Source organism: Zosterops lateralis, assembly GCF_965231275.1.
Source record: "Zosterops lateralis genome assembly, contig: HAP1_HAP1_SCAFFOLD_59, whole genome shotgun sequence".
In the NCBI taxonomy this organism is placed as follows: domain Eukaryota; kingdom Metazoa; phylum Chordata; class Aves; order Passeriformes; family Zosteropidae; genus Zosterops; species Zosterops lateralis.
Genome location: NW_028154607.1, coordinates 350,773 through 370,825, shown reverse-complemented (window position 1 = coordinate 370,825; position 20,053 = coordinate 350,773). Strand labels below are relative to the sequence as shown.

Below are 20,053 nucleotides of genomic sequence, written 5' to 3'. Positions count from 1 at the left end.
CAGCGATGGTACAGCCGGCCCGGTGCCCCTGCCCCGGGCCCGTACGGCCGCGATGGTGATGTACGGCCGGCGGCGGCGGCGGTGCCACGGTAACGGAGAGGGGCAGCGAGGAGCGGGTACGGCCCGCGGCCGCCAGGTGACGCTGCCGGGTAACGCCAGCGGGCGCGGGGACCCGCCGCGCGGAGCGGCACCAGGGGGCGCCCGCGGGCCCCGCGCGGCGGCGGCGGGGCAAGATGGCGGCGGCCGGCCCCGAGCAGGTCCGTACGCGGCGGGACACGGGCACGGGAGGGCGGCGGCGCCGTCCCCGCCGGGGTCAGGGGGGACCGGGCCCGCGGTGAGCGGGCGGGACCCGCTCGGCCGGGGAGGGGAGAGGCGGCCCGAGGCTGCTGTCCGGGCGGGGCGGGGCGGGGCGGCCCGCAGCGGCGCCGTGCTGCCCGAGGCGTGGGTGTGCCACAGACGGCAATGGTGCGGGCCCGGCACTGCACTGAGGCGCAGGGTTCTGGCCGGGGTGGGAGGCGGCGGGTGCCCCGGGGCCCGCAGGTCGTGTGTGCTCTGCAGGGCCACACGGGGCCCGAACATCTCCATAAACTTGTCAGGTCAAGCACCTTTCTCAGTACTATCTCTTAGCTCTTCAGCAGCAGAAGAAAACACGGTGTTGCTACTTCAGCGTAGACGTGCAAGTGCAGTCACTTAAGTGTAGTTTTAGGATTCAAGTGAACAAACTTAATTCCGTCCAAAAGATCAAGCTTCTTCTTTGAACATGTGAATCCCTAAATAACAAACCGTTCCGTTTTGGACAGCTACAAAAATACATTAAAGATTTTTTTTCACTACGAATATGTACAAGAGTTTCCTCTATTAATTTGTTACATTGAGAGGAAATCCCTTACAATGTCATAACTTCAGATTATTACACGAAAGCCACTCCGGCCAAGTTCCCCATGCCAGGTGTGAAGCCTCACAGTATCTTTCTCGATGCTGCATGCAAGCAACAGGAGTTGAATGCAAACCCTGTACTGTCAAACTAATTTAAAAACTGTATCCACCATGCTCTTCTTGAATAGTCACTGAGAGTCTACCACATATGAGCACGGAGGGAACTAAAATCCTGTGTACTGGCAGATGACGTGCAGGATTATGTCCTGTATCATCTCTGAGAGGTAAAAACTTGATGAATTTCTTGGTAGCTGGTTTTAGGTTTTTAACTGTAACAATATAATTAATAATTCCCATCTGCCATGATAAATATTAAAGTCATATATTGTCTGAAAGTATCTGGATTTTAAATTTAGTCATTATGTTAGCAGAGGTTGCTGTGGTTCTAAGTGTGTATTCTGACAGCAGGGTGGCAGACGGAAAAATTATTCTCAACATAATATCCAGTATATTCCACCAGTCAGTTTACATTGTTTGCATACATATGTGTGTGTCATTGTAGCTAATTTACGTGCCTTTTGAAGCTAACCCATGCCCTGTGTTACAGCAAAGCTCTAACGGCCCGGTGAAGAAGTCTATGCGAGAGAAGGCTGTGGAACGCAGGAACGTTAATAAGGAGCACAACAGCAACTTCAAAGCAGGATACATTCCAATTGATGAAGACCGTCTCCATAAGACAGGGTTACGTGGCAGGAAAGGCAACTTGGCCATATGTGTGATTGTTGTTCTTTTTATTTTGGCCGTCATCAATCTGATTGTGAGTATAATAGCTATAGCGTAAGTAACATTAGGTCGTGTTTCATTCTGACAGTTCACTAAAAAAATAAAACTTCCAGGATGGCCAAGGACTTATAATGTACTGAAGGAGATTCCCACTTTTCTCCTTTCTTTTTAGTTCTTTTGTAGTCTGAGCAAGATTAGATGCAAGAATGGTGTAAATTCAGGCACGGTTATTTCGGTTATCATGGTCACCCCATGAGAAGTGTTACTAGTACATATGAATTCAGGATATATGGCATATAAAATATGGTTATATTTTACATTACAGAGCTGTATGTGAACATTTAGAATTAACTAGGTACTGCACTTTAAAACTTCATTGTTCTAGTAACCACATTTTTATTGCTTGGTCAATGAGAAATAATAAATTATTTTTTGTAATTGCACATCCATCTCTGAGGATGCATTCTTGCAGTTCAACGTTAAGTATATACCAAGCTGAACTGTTCAGGAAATCTGTTTAGTCAGTGGTTACCCTTAAACAAAAGAAAGATGTAACTGTGGATGCAATTTAACATTTTATATATATAGAAATAATTTTAGCTACTGTTTCTAATAAGTCTAAAAATAATTTTAAATGCTTTTCATAATTAAATGTGTTATGATGTTTTCAATAGGAACAGACTACAGTAAACTCATACTTAAACCTCACTTAACCATTGACATTAATAATTGTTCAAATAAAACATCTAATTAATACAATAATTGTGGTAGGAAGATCCGAACAATCAACATGATGATTGAAAATGTGTTTCTCTTTCAGATTACCCTGGTTATCTGGGCAGTGGTAAGAATTGGTCCCAATGGTTGTGACAGTATGGAATTCCATGAGAGTGGCTTACTGCGGTTTAAGCAAGTGTCTGACATGGGTGTTATACATCCCTTATATAAAAGCACTGTAGGAGGGAGACGGAATGAAGACTTGGTGATCACTGGGAATAATCAGCCTGTAAGTTATAACATGAATTGAAAGTTTGTGAGCAACACTAGAGAATTACACTCACATTGCTAATTTGAAACATCATTAAGTTCATGACTTTGTTTCTGAAGACTGTATTTCAGCAAGGAACAACCAAGCTTAGCGTGGAAAAAGACAAAACTTCTATTACCAGCGATATTGGCATGGAATTTGTTGACCCACGAACAAACCCATGAATTTCATCTGCCAAATGGAGTTAAAATATTGAATGTACAAAAGGCCTCTACAGAGAGGGTATGTCTCTTATCTTTTGTAAGTAATAAGAATACAGCCCATTGTTTGTTTGTGTAAAAGTAGAGTTGGGTTAGTGGTTTTATAGAGGGTTGAGTGTGCCTTTGGAAACACTGAGCAATCGTGTTGCAGAAAAACCACTCACAACTATGAATACACAGGAGGAACAGGTTAAGTGAAAATGAGGGGTAAATTTACATCATCTGTCTTAACAGGAAGCCTGTATTTGGTACAAGTGTTAGCTGTGTATCTCATAAAATTGTCATATAAATTTGTTTTTTTTTATACAAGAAAAATTAATTTCACATACCTTCCAAAATTCACTGATCTTGTTTTGAAACTGAACGTGGGAAATAACAAATATGCAGAAGCTAATGGCAGAAGGGCAAAAAGTACATTCAAGGTTTTTATTACATTGCACAGCACTACTCTTAAGGTAATTAAAGTTACTCAGACAAATGCAAGTAGCACATTTTCATTAAGGTGTAATACAGCTTTTTTGGTTATGTTCTTAGATTACCAGCAATGCAACCAGCGATCTAAACATAAAGGTTGATGGTCGTGCCATTGTCCGGGGAAATGAAGGTGTTTTCATCACAGGCAAGACAATTGAGTTTCGAATGGGTGGAAACATGGAACTTAAAGCAGTAAGTATTTCAAATTAAAGCAATTCTTCTAACAGCTTAGTTTCAAATCTAGGCTGATAGTAAACTGATGTAGCTTTATGTCATTTCAAATTTTATAAAATTACTCATGCACAGAAGTCATTTGGATTTAAATAGATGGTTTATTACTTTGCAGTTAAGTAGTGGTTGAATAGTTCCAGGTAATATTGATTTACCACTATTAAGACACCAAAAACCTACAACGCAGTTAAAGCTAATATATTGGCCTCTGTACTGGCATGAATACCAAAGGAAGTTAATCTCCTCTGAAAGCTTAACCAGGGATGGCAATGTTTGCCAGAAGAGCAGAGCATATAGTTTGGAGCATTCTGTGCTGCTGCTCTAAGATTCACTGGCATTTCTTTAAGATTTTTGGAGATTAAGATGGTAGTATATATAGAACGATGGAAAAAAAGGATAAAAATAAAGGTATATGCACTTTCAAATGTGAATGAATTTCATGCATGAATTCAAACACTCTTTCCTGTTTCATGTCCATATTTTATATTTACTGCATTTGCTAATAAGAATGTCAAGTGGAAAGTCACCCTACTGCTGTCTTTCTCAATATCGATACACCACTGAAATAGCAAAGTACATTGCTGTATATAGTCAAGAAATCCACAGGCATTGCTGTAATTGTTATTAAAAAATTAAACATTTGCATACATACCTTTTTTTTACTGTTGATTCTACAGCCATCCTAGACGTGTTATTTATCCATTAAACCAGCTTGTCCTTCTCAAAAACAATATGCCTTATTTACATTAGAAGTTGTAATTCTACAACTTCTTTTTTTTTTTTTCCTGTCTCCTTACTAGGAAAACAGCATCATCCTGAACGGAACTGTGATGGTCAGCCCGTCACGACTGCCAAGTTCTTCTCACGGGGAACAGTTCAATAACGGCAACTGGCTGCGCTTCAAGCTGTGCATGTGTGCGGACGGGACGCTGTTCAAGGTTCAGGTGACAGGGCACAACATGGGCTGCCAGACCTCTGTCAACCCCTGTGGAGCCACGCACTGAAAGAAACTGCTGCAGGGACAGGTCTCCTCCGTGTTTACACATATTTGTATGAAGTAATTGCATGCCTTCAAGGGTTTCTTTTTTTGCAGCAGTTTATGCTAACATTTCTTACACTGTATTTTTAAGGAAAGGCTGTTACAGTCAGCAGTATTAGGTCATCATCCTGTTAGCTGCAGTACTGGCACTGAATCTATAAGCTTTCAGTGTACGTGCATACTGAAGTACCTTCTCGAATTGGGATCAGTAGAATATATGTAAAAGAACATGATCTTGGCAACACCTCTACTGCCTACAGTAGTCTCTTGAGGAGGTTTTTGTCCTGTCTCAAGACCTTGAAGACTGCTGAGAATATAACCACAGTCTGAAGTACTTCAACACGAATGTCAACTTTTTGTTGAAAATAGATTCTCCTAGGATGGCTGAAGTGGCAGACTTTTCTCTGCTTTCTTGTTGATACATTGATTTACCCCAAACTTAGGTGGTTTACCAGATGTGTACTGAGGGGTAATGCCAGATTCACTTAAAAATATCACATGATTTCTGCCATGTATTCTCATGTTATTAAAAAAACTGTGCTATCATAAATAATATTTGCAAAGTAATACTGAGTATGGAAATGTAACTTGAATTTTGAAGTAGTCTTGCAGTTATTGAAGTGTTGCTTGAACTTCCATTCTGTCTGTGCAGTTAATGCATTCTGCAGTTGTTTAATTTATGTGAAATACTTACAAAATGTGTTTATATTAGAAGTACGTTTTTAAAGATGTACTTACAACTTGCTTACTACCCAAAAATAGTGTTTTCCGAGGTGCTCTAATGTGAACAGTGTCTGAGTCCATTACTCGATAGGTAATAATCTAAGCTTAACTGTTGCAGCAGTGTCTGACGTCAGTTCTCTCCTTCCCCATAATTTTCAGTACTGATGCATTACTGAAACATCGGAATTAAATTCTGAAGTTAAACTGCAGTTTTGTAATTCTAAACGTGGTGGGAGGACATCAGACTATGTGTATCAGAATTTGTCAACGGTGAAACTATGGTGAACTGTATGGTGAACTGGGGCCTGCTGCAGCCTTCCAGTGGCATTTGCAGCAGTGATGTGTTTTGAGCTAAAAATAAACCAGCTATTTATAAGATTCTTTCTTTCCCCACCCCATGTATTTCTTCAGTTTAAAATAGCTTGGTTTAGCAGTAGCGTCAAGTAATCTTAATATTGGAGGTCTCAAAAAACTGTTTGTAACAGCTTTTTGACAAGATTTTTGATAAGCACACCCTTCATTACCTTCAAGTTGCATGAGTTTTGCACATTAACTTCAGAACTGATTATTTGTTACATGAAGGTAAACCATCTACCCTTGTTTTACAGTGCTTAAAGTACGTAGGATTCCATAAAATACAAATCAGCTCCTGCTGTAACAAGAAATTCAACTCTAAGGCCCCAATTTCTGAACTTCATGGAAGGCAGTAAACGCTCATGCAGAACGTGTATGGGTGGAAGTGGTTGCTGGAGGGATATTCATAAGTCAGGCATTACAGCACATGGGGGAGGTCAGAGGAGTTGTATTTCTCTCACTGCTCAAAGGCAGATTTTGATGCTCAGTAGTTGTTGGGGGTTTGGGGCTGGTCAGCAGTGGAGCCGTTCTGACAAAATCAGAATAAGCAGAATATAATGTAGCAAAAACCACTGAGTTCTCACACTAAAGATTACGGGGAAGTACTAACATTTTGCATACTGTCTTTATGGACCTCAGACTTTTATCAGAGATAATAGTTACTAAACACTTTAACACACATTTTGCTGCTTTACACCCATCTTTGCTGCTAAGCGGTAACTCAATTTCTGTTACAGTTAAAAGGAGGAAATAAACTAACATTTTTCAAATTGTCACTCATGCTAATGGCAGCTTGTCACTTTCTGTATACAAATGGAAACACAAAATATAAAGAGCAGTATCCTCAAAGCTGACATACATCTTGAAAATGCCTTGGTCAACTAGATTACACACGTATTAAAGCTCTTCTCTGATTAATACTGACATGTCTATATGCTAGTATTGGATTCCCATAATTATCAAGAGTTCTTTTTAAAATACTGTGTGCAATGTACAGCTGAAAGATTTTGTCACAAAGGTACTCTTAAATCATGATCTGCAGAATTTTTTTTCAAGTGTGGATTTTTTTTGTCAAAATGTAGCAAAACCAGTCATAAAAATACCAAATGAAATAAATTATCAAATTTGCTAGCCACTATGTATTGTTAATATATTTTACATTTATATTACGCAGTTTGATAAACGTTGGCACCACACATGCCTTCTGTTGAGCATTTATTTATCTTCTAACTGCCTAAGGTACATTTTTCTGTATGTATTAAAAGCATAGAGTAGAACACTGTTTATTTCAGTCCCACAGATGCACTTAAGATTTTTTGTGTATAAAGTGCATTCTACATGCCTGTGTAAAATGCTATACTGGGTACGCTGAAACAACTTGCATGTGAAGAGTTCTCACCATCTCTAAGTGTGGTGGTTGTTCCAATGGGTGAAAGGCTGTAGAATTTCAAACGTTTGTTTTGAAATAATACAATAAATTTTACAATGCAGCTGCTGTTCAGAAGTGTTTATTTTAAGAATATGAAGAATGTGTAAGAAACTGGAAGTATAAAAATTGTTCCACACCCCTTTGTCATAGATTGTATGTGGTGGACTTTGCTTAGTGTAATTGTGTGCAGTACCTGAAGCAGAGTTCAAAAGTCTCCACTGTTGTTAGATCTCAAGCTCCCAAGAAGCTGTGTTTCTCGACAAAAGGCTGGAAAAGAAAAAAAGGTTCTAATTGTTTTTTGGGATAGATGGAGGGAGGGGGAGGTTACCAGTTTATTAATGTACTTTTTGAAAATAAGACTCCATTCTATTTAATGCAGAATGTTGGTAATGCTGTGGTTATTTGGTGTTGATTTTTTAAAATGTTTTTTTAAATGTCAAACTACATTTACTTTCTGTTCTTGTTGTGCTGAATTTAACCATAATTCTACATTTTAGATTTAGATACTATGGATAACCTTCACTTGCATGTCATAGCTGTGGTCCTTTACTTTAATCTTCCTGGATCAGTGGGAACCAAGTCACAGCGTATTCTTCCTGCTACACATCACCGTTCAGAGTGCCACTGGGATGGGCAGTTCTTACTGAATTGCTCTTTTACCAGAATATCTACTATTCTAGAAGATATATCAAAAACAGCAGTAACAGCTGATTTGAGTTACAGTAATATTAGAACTTTTGTGTGCTCTGATGGAAGAAATGAAGAGTGGATGCTAAAACACCTGAACCTCAGTAACAACCTGCTTTCCGAACTCACTTTAACTACTTGTACAAATTTACCCATTTTAGAAACTCTAAACCTCAATGGTAATGCCATCCACACCCTCACACTGGATATGCCTACACCTGCACACGGGTCTAAAAAGTACAGCATTGTTGATCGTCTCCTGCCTGCTTTGAAAGTACTGTCAGTTGAAAGAAATAATCTTAATACAGTTCCAAGAGGTAAGCATTTCAAAAATCTTTAAGGACTTGACTCCCAAGGGGTAGGTTGGTTTTGGATATAATTTCTATACCTTACTGAATCTAGAGTGTGACTTTCCCAATTTATTATGCTTAAGGTGAGGGAAAGTTTCACTGGCAAATATAGAGGTAGAAGTAAATCAGTTGTTTGTTTACTTTATTAGGTTTTTTAATAGTCTTAGCAACTGTACTGTGTTAATAGTAGTCAAATATAACTGGAGCAGTATTCTTGCTTGTTGTATAGAAAGGAGAATAAGGATCTTTGGAAAAACATCAGCCTCCACATTCCAGTTGTGAACCTTAAAGGTCAAAAAAATTACAGACTATGAATTTCATACTAGCCTTCAGAAGGAAATCAACACTATTAAATAAAACTTCCTGCAGTTTCAGTATTTCAGAGACAGGAAAATATATTTTGTTCATTCCAAACAATTTTGCTCAGTACCTTTAATACTCAATCACAGTGACACCTTGGTGTAACAGGAGAGGGCTGTAAGGTTTCAAGAGATTTTGAGAAAGGCTTTGCTGGTCACTGAACTATGCTGGGAGCTTAACCTTTATGCAGGGATGATTCATAGTGGCCAAATTATTTAAATGAAGCAGAAGCTACCAGATGAACAATGCTGTCCTATACAATATGTTGAATTTATTGATGTCTGATAACACCATCAGATTCATTAGAGTTTGAAAATACAGGACAAGTGATGACAAAAATACCACTTACCCCACAAAGTCACGCAAAGATGATAATGTATTTTCCCCTACACAGGGTCATAAAAGTTCTGTTCTCCTTTTATGCTGTTAAATAATTCTCTGGCACAAAGAAAACCCATATCACTTAATGATTTTGTAGTGTTTGTACAGACAAGGTATCTATATAGACAGTATAAAAACCTTACATTATAAAATACATTGATGAAGATTTGATTTGGTTTTATAGATAAATATGACTGCCCATTAAAAGATGCCTTAGAAGGTCAGTCAGATGAATCCTCTTCTATAAGAGACTCAAATTTTTTAAGTTCACATTGCTGTGCATGGTACCACCATACTTTAAGTTATACTTTAATCCTATATTCATTTAAATACATGTTCAAAACATTCTTCTTGTCCAGAATACTTCACTAAAATTCTGAGGTTTAAGCTCTGGAAAGAAAACATAAACAGCAGTTCTACAGCAGAGGTTTCCCACAGAGAAACCCTTCTCCCAGCTCCCCAGGAGTGAGGCTGCTGCCATACCAGTGTATATTTTTGGCACAAGCTTAAATTCAGGGAAGTAGCCACAGTACAATTCCTCACACAGGTGCAGTGATGAATTTATGAACTTACAGAACTTCTGTATGCCTTTCCTATCACCCACCTCTAGTTTTATACCAGGAATGAATCATTCTCTCTGCTTTTCACAATAAACCCGAAGATCAATTACTCTGCAAACAGAGCTGCCGGCTGAGAAAAGCTAGTTCTGGTAAACAAGGTGACACCAAGGGCAAAATTGTTAAGAAGTAGCAGCTTCTCAACAATGCCCAAAAATCACTTTAGAGTGACACTGTGGTGCTGAACACTCATCATCAGTGGGAATGCTGAGTGTTCAAATGTCTGCCTCTCCCTTGGGCCTTGCAGGCTGGAGCTTCAGGGCTGCCTTCACAGCACCTCAGAAAAATGAGGTGTCTCCAGCTATCAAGTGTTCTGATGTAACGTGGATGTTATTGTAACTAGGATACACTGAAGATTATACTGCCATGCTTCATAATTCACAGGCAGACGGGCACAAGCAACAACATGGTTTTGTTTTCATTTCTTTTACACCCTAAGAATATAGTTCAAATAATTCCACAGATGAAAAACTCCCATGAAACCACCCATGCAAATGGATAGGAGATACTGTATCACCTTTTTCATTTTTATCTTTTACTTACAATTAACATATTAGGAACTTGTCAACTCAATATATTTTACCCTTTTCACATTCCTTTCCTACCTCTAGTTCTCCAGAGAAGCTTGCGCAAAGTACGGAGATCAAAATAATTTTGATAGCACAAAGAAATGCTAGTGCTTTTATGAAAGTGTCAGTTTTTAAGACATTCATTAACGGAATATTTTAATGTGCTAGCTGTTGATTCTATGCAGCTTTTAGAATGGGACAACCACTGATCAGGAAAGGCATAACACAAAGGCTGCAGCTACTCATTGCAATAGTGGAATGGAAGGAATTTTGTTGCAAAGCATTTTATAAAGACACTTGATGCAGTTGGGAAAACAAGACTATAAAATGTAAAATAGGTTTTTTTTCTTCCTAGGACTAGGCCTCCTGCAGTCTTTACAAACTGTCCATATGTCATCCAATGCCATACAACATATTGACCCAAAAGATTTTCAAAACCGTTCACAGCTGAAGGACATTGACCTGCGAAACAACAAGATAACTAAAATTCATCCAGATGCCTTCAGAGATCTCAACAAATTACAGGTTGTAAAGCAATGCAACTGTTAGAATATTTTATTTTAATCATTAAAGATATTATTTACCAACTATTAAGCATGATTATATGATTCTTATTATAATACTAGTGTATAAATAAAAAACTAGAGCAAATGGTGAAAATATTTTTTTATATTTGCTTTTTACATGTAGGAAAACACATGCTAAAATGTACAAGATACAACCATAAATTCACAATTTCTCTATGCCACAAACCAATCTATAACTGCCTTAAACACATACATGTCCCCTTCTACCTCCATCCCTTCCATGGCAAGAGCCCTGCAGCTCCCTATTCACACAAAGGTAAGTCTACAATGGGAGAATTCTAAACACCACAATTTAAACTTTTCATCTGCATTAAAAAGCTTAGATCAACATTATTGAAATCCTAAGCAGATGTATTGTTCATAGAACTACAGAAGTGCTTGTACACTAAAACACTGTTGTAAGATGTTGGAATAAGGATTCCATTGTGAGCCTTATCAAATTAATTCTGAATTATTTCCAAATAGGTTTTGGATCTCCGTGGAAATGCTCTGACAATCCCTCTACCACAGATACTACTCAGTTTGAACTTTTTTCAACTTGAAGTGTATTTGTCAAAGAATGCCTGGATATTTAACTGCAGGCTAAATGCTTTTAAACATTTATTTCATTTTGTCTTTGACTCCACAAGGAAAAAATGGAGCCTTTCATACAATAAGTCTGCCAACAACTCCCAGAAACCTCTGCTGTATCTTTCAAGTTTCCATTTAAACTGCAGGGACGAAGTTTTGGTCAAAAGGGCCACAGTCCCAAAAGGGACATCAGTGCTGACCTGTAACTTGGACAACATAAGAGGTATGTATATCAGGCACTCCATCCAAATGCTGCTAAAATCCAAATGAATGCAGAATAGTCAAATAAATCTGGTTTTTAAAAGTATGTTTCTAAAGACACTGTTTAAAAATTACTAAGTAACAGTTTAACATGCAAAAATATTTCATAAGAAAGTAGTATTCTGCTTAGAGTATTTTAAAGTTAGGTTTACTGACTCTTGATCTCCTTCCTTACATCAAAGGAGGAAGTGATGCCAATTAATATACAAGTAAGTTTCAGTAAGTAATGCATTGCAAACGTATTGGTTCATTTTGGACTGAACAAAGGGCCAAATAATGGGATGGCACTTCTGAAGCATGTAGAAAACCAAGAAGGATGCAACAGTTTTCAGTGTTCAGCTAGAGCAAAATAAAATGAAAGTTTATTTGCAGAGAAAAAAGATTTCTATTTCTTCTAAAAACATACAGCTACCGTAGCACACACTTCGCTTACATTTAAAATTAATAGAGATCATTGAGGGTATAAGTAACAAAACCTATAGAGCCAAGATTTACCACACAGATTGAAAACTAAGACCAAACTTAGACCAGAAGGTGTATTTGTCACGAGCCATAAGGCAAAATGGTTTAACTTTAAAGGGCTAATAGCACTTGGAGGTGGTAAGGCTTTCCCCTGGGAATACTTCATCCCCAAAAGAAAATATCAGAAATGCCACCTGCTTTGTCTGTTTACAAAAAGAGTCACAAAAACCTGGATAAACATCAGCACACTGGACTGCAGCAAAACTTAGCTGGGAACAAAAGCTGTTCCAAAGACAAAGCCAAAAATACAAATTGTAAAGTCTGCAATTAAGACCCCGTATGTAGTGTGTTTTTAGATGGCAGGCAGTGGGCACAGGCCCGCGATATGGTTTAACAGGCTTTGTACCATGTCAAATTATTCGGGATGGATAAAAGGAAAATGGGGTTTATAATAAACGGTTAAAATTATGAGAGATAGTCCAGTGTAGATTCTTAAAAACATCACTGGACCCTGCAAACCAAGTACACTATGCTTTTAACAAAGACTGAGTTTGTATTTTCTTTCATTTCAGGCAATGGAATCTCTTGGTGGACACCTAAGGGCAGAATTTCAAAAAATCAGAGTCTTCCTCATATGACACTGGATAAAATGAATAATTTAGTGGTACACAATGCTGAGAAAACTGCTGAAGGATTATATTTGTGTCTTTTCAATACAAGAAAAGAGAAGTATCTCATTTACAGTATAGAGGTGAACGAAGAAGTTTCAGCATTGTTGGTTAGAAAAGCCAGGGACACTAACACTGGTTTTAGGCAGAACGAAACACAGCCAAACTTTGCACTGGCTGTCTCCCTCTCTGTGGTCATTACATTTCTTTGTGCTTTTTGTCTGGGTGCTTTTGCTAGACCCTACCTGGAAAGACTTTGGAGACTCATGCGCAGGAACAAAAATTCAGGTTCAGAACAGACATATTCTAATCAGGCTTTTTCAGATGAAACCTTGAGCAGAGAGCCTTCTGCAAGCAAGCCAACAAATACACAGCATAATACATTGTTTTGTGATGAGCATTCTTTAAGAAACACACAGATTTTTCCTACAGAAACTTCTACTGTGTATCAAAATTTTTCTGGCAATGGTGTGCATTCACCAAATCCCAAAGCAGAGTACCAGAAACCAAGCAATATTGAGATCAACATGAAGAAAATAGCAGTGTTTCCAAAAGTCCAAACTAGTATAGACAGTAATGAAAGTACAGATATTTATGATACTGGACTATTTTTTTTAAGGACAGATTACCGGAACAGCAATGCACAAACACCAAACAGGAAAGTAAGAAACAACTCTGGTCTGCTGCAGTCTGAGATCACAAAAGCTACACCAAGTGCTCCAGAAAGAAAAGGTATTGTTTCACATAATGAACCCAGGCACACGAGAAAATTTAGGCAGGGAATGCAAAGCCGTGAAGAACAACTTGGTCTAAATGGCAACAAAAGTATACCTAGTGATATTGTACATTTTATTTCACCCAGTAGCTCCAGAAGAGATGCAGATATTGAGAATTTAAGCATCTATGAAATAATAGAAAACTCTCCCCTTACAAAGCATGACTGTAAAACGATATATTCAGATGAAAAAAATGCTTCAGCTGATGTATTTGGTGACAGCTCTTCAGCTGAAGGGATTCCATTCACAATGAGTGACTGTAGTTCTTTAGCAGACTTTGAACTGGAACAGCCTGATGTTAGTGACAACCTGCCAGTCTATCAGTCATCACTAGATGAAACGAATACAGACAGTGGAACTGAGAAGTTCGCAACACCGCCAGAGTCTCCAACCATTACTGCTGAACTTCAGCAGATTTGGAAAAATCAAGGAGAGAACAGTGCCTATTATTTTGAAACCACTATTAATTATGGATCAGACACCACCATGTATGAAACAGCATCCCCTCATTCTGATAAATGCAGTGGTCACATAAGTGTGTCAGATCCAGATACAGTCAGTTCTTCAAGTCAAGAAATTCCAGATACATTTGATTATTTTACTAATGCAGAGTCAACAGCACAAAACTCTATTTCTGATTCTCTCTACTGTCAAAGTACAGATTTTGGTAACACGGTACTTAAGTTAAAACATTTTCCCACATATGACACAGAGAAAACTTCTGAAGAGGATGGACTGCAGCTGTCTCTGCTTCCCAGAGAACCACAGCATTCCCTCAGCTTCAGTCACACGGAACAGAAAGACAATGCACCAGCAGGAAGTACAGATGAGGACATAGCCAGGAAGTCCCCTGAAAAGAATGATGGCGAAGCAGACATTACATTAAGAAGAAACATGAGTACATCTGAGGACAGTGGCTTTATTTTTGCTCCTATTGATACTGGCTTGAATGAAGTTGTAAAAGAACCATCACCGCTACATTCCAGCAAAGAATCATCTCTTCAATTGCTACCTGAACACACATTTGAAAAACATTTCATGTTTGTTACAAAGCAAGATGACTTGCTACCACAGGTGAAGCAGGCTTGTGCAGATAAAATGCAAGGAGGTTCTGATGAGAAAAATTCTGATGGATTCACAGAATTACAGGATACCAGCAGCTGCAGTCTGCCTGATGAAATGCAGACTTGTAATCCTACGGCAGATCTGCTTCATCTTTGTAATTCTTCAGAATTCACAACAGATGATCACTTCCAACTGGATCAGAGTGATGATGAGGATACATATTCGTTCACAATCCCACAAGGTGTCTTCAATGAAAGTACACCATACAGTTCATGTTCCTTCCCACAAAAGCCTACAGGAAATACAATCTCTGAAAGCACTGATTCCAGCAAGATGAAGGATCATACTACTTTGACAGAACTGGAGAACCATTCTGATACAACTGTAGAACACATCCAAAATTCCAGTGAAAATCTCAACCAAAGAAGTCAGACAGATTCAGGACAGGAACAGTTTTTTGTTAAGAAGAAAAGAGCATTTGATGGATTTGCTAATATTTTGCAAAGCAGAAGAACAAACTTCAATAGTTGAAACACAAAATGGTAATACTAAGCTCCCACAGTGTTTGTGTCATTACAGCAGGTGCAAACATTATTTTGTTTTAAAGTGAAATTACTTCTGTTTAGAAGGGTACTCGTAAAAAACCCAATAACAGACTTTATAAAAAGCTACTCTAGAATATTAATAAAGCTGTTGCTGAATTATATTTACTTTCTCATTATTGGTAGTTGATACTAATATATCACTTCCCTTGGAATTTTCTTCAGATACTCACTCTTTTGTCCTTTTGTCTAAAATAAATGCAAATGGAAATATACATTATATACTATTGTGTTTTCTTATGGGACTCAACCTATACAGTGAAATGGTACATACTACTGTCTCCTGCTTTTTGAGACAGATTTGTGGATTGTCTCTGAATTCCCAGTGTTGCAAAGATAAATAAAGTCCAATAAGTATTCAATTACATTTCAAAAATTTCTTTTTAATCTGGCAGAAGAGAGAAAACCACCTTTCTCAAAGAAACAGAATAGAATTCAATTCTTGCAGAAACATCAGTTATAGAAATGTAGCTATAATGAGACATCACCCAAAGTTTGCAGATGTGGTGACATAGGCAGGGTAATTTAAAAAAAAAAGACAAAGGATCCTATACCCACTTGAGAATTTTACTTAAGAGAGGAAAATCAAGAGCAGTTCAAAACTGCTATTTTAGAACATCAGTAGCCAAAAGATAGCAAATGTAAGGTAAAATTATCTCTGTATGTAGCCCAAGGCCCTTTCAACAGACTCAGTACCACTGATGCAGTCCTTGAAGGGAAATGTCATCATGAAAGGGAGCAGACTCAGCTCTAGGAAAATGCAGGAAGCTGGCTACAACTCTGGGAAAACTCTCACAGAGACACAATTAACTCCTAAAACTCCAAACAAAAGGAACACATTTCAATTCCATCACAAGACGAGCAAGTCCAATGGCACACTACATCACTGAAACTACCTTTAAAGAAAAAACTAAGAACAAAGAGCCATTGCCAGCTTTCATTAAAGCTCATTATACACACTAATTCTTTGTGGTCAAAACAACTTTAAAAACGCAATGCTTGAAAAAAGCACTGACTTGGTATTTTGGTATCTATGGGTCTTCAAACACCATTAACAGTTTTCCAAGGCCTGTCACCTTTTGGCTGTTGCAGCCGCTAACATGTTAAGAAATCTAACTGTACAAGTAAGGCAATTTTGTGAATCACAGGGGAAAAAAATCCACTCTAGTGCTCTATTGATATCTCATATACTGAAATGTTTTGTCATTTCCTTGTGCAACAGTCCAACAGGATTTCAAAATATATACTGGAATATTATTTTTCTCATCTTTTTCTGACCATGAGAATGCTTCAGAGGTGAGGCAGACAGTACACCACTTGTGAGAAGCTGCAGGATTTCTAAGATTCCCTTTATTCCATAAAGTTTACTTTGTCAGACAAAGTAAACTCACTCCTTTATAGTCGGATTTTAACATGTGGCAAAGTATTCATTCGTACCTGTGCCTTATCTTGCCACTGTCCTTTGCTACTCATCTCTCCATTATTACCACCACATCTTCATTCAAATCCAAACATTCCGCTGCTTCTCCTTCATATTAGTTCATTTCATTAGCAACTGCTCTTTAATACAAAACCTTTGTATTTTTTGTGACTTCCACACAGTATTCATCATACTCTGCTCCTCCCTACCCACCCCATGTTCGCATGCCCTTCTATATCAATTAGTTACACAGTCTCACACAGACGGACCCCAAGACTGTATCCTCAGTTTTCTTTCTTTACATTTCATCCACTGTATCTTGTTCACACTGAAAACTGGTTAGCTTATTTGGCCACTGAGAATTTTCTAGGACACCTATACTAGTAGGAATCCCATGATCCCACTGGTGCTACTACCCCAGTTGACTGTGGGTAAAAAGTCACAAATAAGCTCAATAAAAAAAAGGTGCCTGAATGTACGCTGTATATATTTGTAAATGAAGCATGAGGAATCAGCCAAGAGGATGTTGGCAATAGTCTGAACACACCCTTCTCACAGGGCAATGGCCTGCCGAGCTCCACAATCAACAGGACACAGAATCCCTCATACGGTGAATCAGGACAGGAAAAAATACAGAAAAGCATATCAAGAACTTCAAATACAGTAATCAGAATGAAGTAAAAATCTCATTTTCAAACACATACTTATAATAATTTGATAATCATCAAGTTACTTGCTGTAGGTACAAAGCATTTCAGTCTTTCCTGAATATGCTGATAATTGGGCTGGAAAATAACCCTAAAATAAAAGGAGAAGACATGTACATTTAACCTACACATAAATCAACAAAATAAACTTTTTTGAATAGTAGCAGTAATTTTTTTCATGGTACTGTGACTCACCCGCTCAGAAAAACAGAGATAAGCAACAGCCTTCATCAGAAACAAATGCAATGAAAAACTTCTTCAGGATCAGTTCTGCATTACAATATTCTAATTGCAATGTATATACATTCATTTGAAGTAATTTTAAGCCAAGGTTGGAAGCAGTATCTGGAGGTCACCTAGTCCAATGATCCTGATCAAGCAGGGCCACCTAGAGCCAGTTGCTCAGGACCATGTTCAGGTGGCTTTTGAGTATCTCTAAGGATAGACTCTGTAAAAATGCATGGCAATCCTCACAGAAAAAGAGAGCAGTTCCTGATGTTCAGATGGAGCCTCCTATGTTTAGTTTATGCCCATTTGCCTCTGGTCCTGTCACTGGGCACTGACTAAAGAGTCTTTGTTTTCTTCATACCCTCCCTTCAGATAGGTAAATACTTTAGTAAGACTTTCCACAGCACCACCTCTTCTCCAGGCTAAACAGCTCTAAGCCTCTCCTCATAGGAGAGAAGTTCCCATCCCTTCATTATCTTCATGGCCCTTTACTGGACCCTCCTCCAGAATGTCACAGTGTCTCTGGTACTGGGGAGCCCAGAACTGGACACAGTACTCAGGTGTGGCCTCACCAGTGCTGTGTAGGAGGGAATAATCATCACTCAGCCTGTTGGCAATACTTTGTCTGAGGCAGTCCAGGAACGCTCTTCACAGCAAGGACTTGTTGCTGGCTCAGCTCTGACTTGGTGTCCACCAGGACCCCCAGTCCCTTTTCTGCCAAGCTGCTTTCCAGCTGGGTGACCCTCGGTGGACGCTAGTGCGCTCCAAGTGTCCCTCTGAAGGTCATCCTGGAGCCCAGGAGCCAACAGGGATCCTGAGCCAGCTCCGCTGCCTTTGGCAGCACTTTGGCCAAGGAGCTGCAGCAAGGGGGAGGCAACAGGGACTGGGACTGCTGCAGGCTGGGCAGGGAGGAAGGGCCAGGGACGCTTGTGCTGACCTGCTCCACAATCCACAGGGATGGGGGACAACTGGGAAGCAACAAGTTCTCCCAGGCACGACAGGGATGGAAGCCCTTGGGGTGGAGTTCCCTGCAGGAACTGCCAGGGGAGTTGCTGCTGGGATCAGCAGCAGCAGAAGGCAGCAGGATCTGCTCCTTTTCCTGGCTCTGTGTGCAGGGCACAGGCTGTGCTGGCCCTGCTCCCACAAAGCCCTTGCCCATGGAGGCTGCAGGCTCAAAGCAATCCCAGTGCAGAGAGAGGCTTTGCAGCTGAACTCCACTGCCCTTGTCTTTGGGGCTGGAATGGCTCTCATGCCAAAGCACAGCAGGGAACCAGGGCTTGGGGAGGCAGAGCCTGTAGAGGGAAAGAGAGATCAGGCACTCACATGCCCCAAACTCCTTCAGCTCTCTTCTTTTGGAGAATGAGAAATAAGCAAGCTGGGGAGAGGCACATGCAGTCCTTTGAAAAACCATGGTGTCTAACAAGTCCTGTGGGAGAAGAAAAAGAGGGAGCAACCTTGCCTTGTTTTCATAGCCTGTGTCTTCTGCAGAGGAGACAATGGGATGTGCGGGAGGGGAGGAATAACTGTGATAACCCAGTCTGCCTTGCTGTGCACTGATACACTTTGCAGCAGTGACCATTAGAGGTAATGCCAGGTTCTTATTTAGCATCATGACACGCTGCTGCTCCATTGCAAAACTGCCTCAGCTGGAGAAAATCAGCTTAATTTCTTGTCAGTTTAAGTAGACGTGTGAGAAACAGTTGCACGGATTAAAACAGGTTTTCTAACCTCGTCATCCAGAGGGAATTTTGTGTTCCCTTTTCTTCACTGTATGCACAACATTGTTGAGTTTTTCTGTATCCTTCAGGGAGCTATCCACTAGTGACTGAAAAAGAAAAGGAGGATTATGGCATTTATTCTCTTTTAACACATACTTGCACTAAGCTGTAGCTTCAACTTAGTAAAAGGAGAGATTTTCTTCAGTCCTGCAGTGTGGAATAAATGGTGTAGGAACAACCACAATCCCAGCTGTAAGAACAACGTGTTCTGGGTCTTAACAGGACATTGTGGACAAGAAAGCACCACAACCTTCATGATTCACCTCTTAGGTCAAACCAGAATGGTTCCTGGTGTCAAAGCAGCAGGTGATGGGAATAACAAATGTCCCTGGGCTGGGGCAGAAGCCTGGGAGTCAAAGGCTTGGGAAAAGAGAGCTGGCAAAGGCAGGCCGAGGTGCAGGCAGGCATTGGGCTGAAGGGAAGAGGCAGCTGGTGCTGCCAGCACGGGAAGGGACTCCAGGCACAGGAGCTGCCGGCGGCAGGAGCAGCTCCTGCTGTCACTGCCAGGGAAGGACTGGCAGCAGGCAGGAGCAGCGGGCACATTGCTGATGGACAGCTGGCAAGTTGGAGCGGCCAGCCCAGGAACAAGAGAGGTGCTGCTGCTTGGAAAAGTAGTTGATGGCATGGCTGGATCAGCCTCACCAAGGTCAGGCTGTTACAGTCCGGGCCATCATGCAAAATGCCTTCCAGCACAGAGTCCCCATGGCCCAAGCAGAAGCAGCAGCAGCAGCCCCGATACAATGAATTCTATTCCTAAATCATCCAACCAGCCACAAACACGATGCTGTTCCTGTCTTTTTGCACCTCT

General features: G+C 40.0%; 1 protein-coding gene and 1 pseudogene across 2 annotated transcripts; both read left to right on the top strand.

Moving 5' to 3' along the window:
- Positions 1-224: 224 nt before the first annotated feature.
- LOC310923475 (beta-sarcoglycan-like) lies at positions 225-5,491 on the top strand (annotated as a pseudogene). The gene is made up of 6 exons: positions 225-257; positions 1,484-1,693; positions 2,480-2,665; positions 2,767-2,929; positions 3,442-3,573; positions 4,413-5,491. The product of its transcript is annotated as a beta-sarcoglycan-like (transcript).
- A 1,781-nt stretch (positions 5,492-7,272) lies between these two features.
- LOC310923471 (uncharacterized protein) lies at positions 7,273-15,060 on the top strand. The gene is made up of 4 exons (XM_083885463.1): positions 7,273-8,161; positions 10,477-10,646; positions 11,174-11,501; positions 12,574-15,060. The coding sequence occupies exons 1-4, from the start codon at positions 7,666-7,668 to the stop codon at positions 15,039-15,041; spliced, it is 3,462 nt and encodes a 1,153-aa protein (XP_083741589.1). The 5' UTR covers positions 7,273-7,665; the 3' UTR covers positions 15,042-15,060.
- The last annotated feature ends 4,993 nt before the right edge of the window (positions 15,061-20,053 follow it).

Coding starts and splice junctions, on each gene's coding strand:
- LOC310923471 (XM_083885463.1), top strand. CDS start 7,666: ATGGATAACCTTCACTTGCATGTCATAGCTGTGGTCCTTTACTTTAAT. Junction 8,162..10,476: donor TCTTAATACAGTTCCAAGAG/GTAAGCATTTCA, acceptor TTTTCTTCCTAG/GACTAGGCCTCCTGCAGTCT. Junction 11,502..12,573: donor TAACTTGGACAACATAAGAG/GTATGTATATCA, acceptor CTTTCATTTCAG/GCAATGGAATCTCTTGGTGG.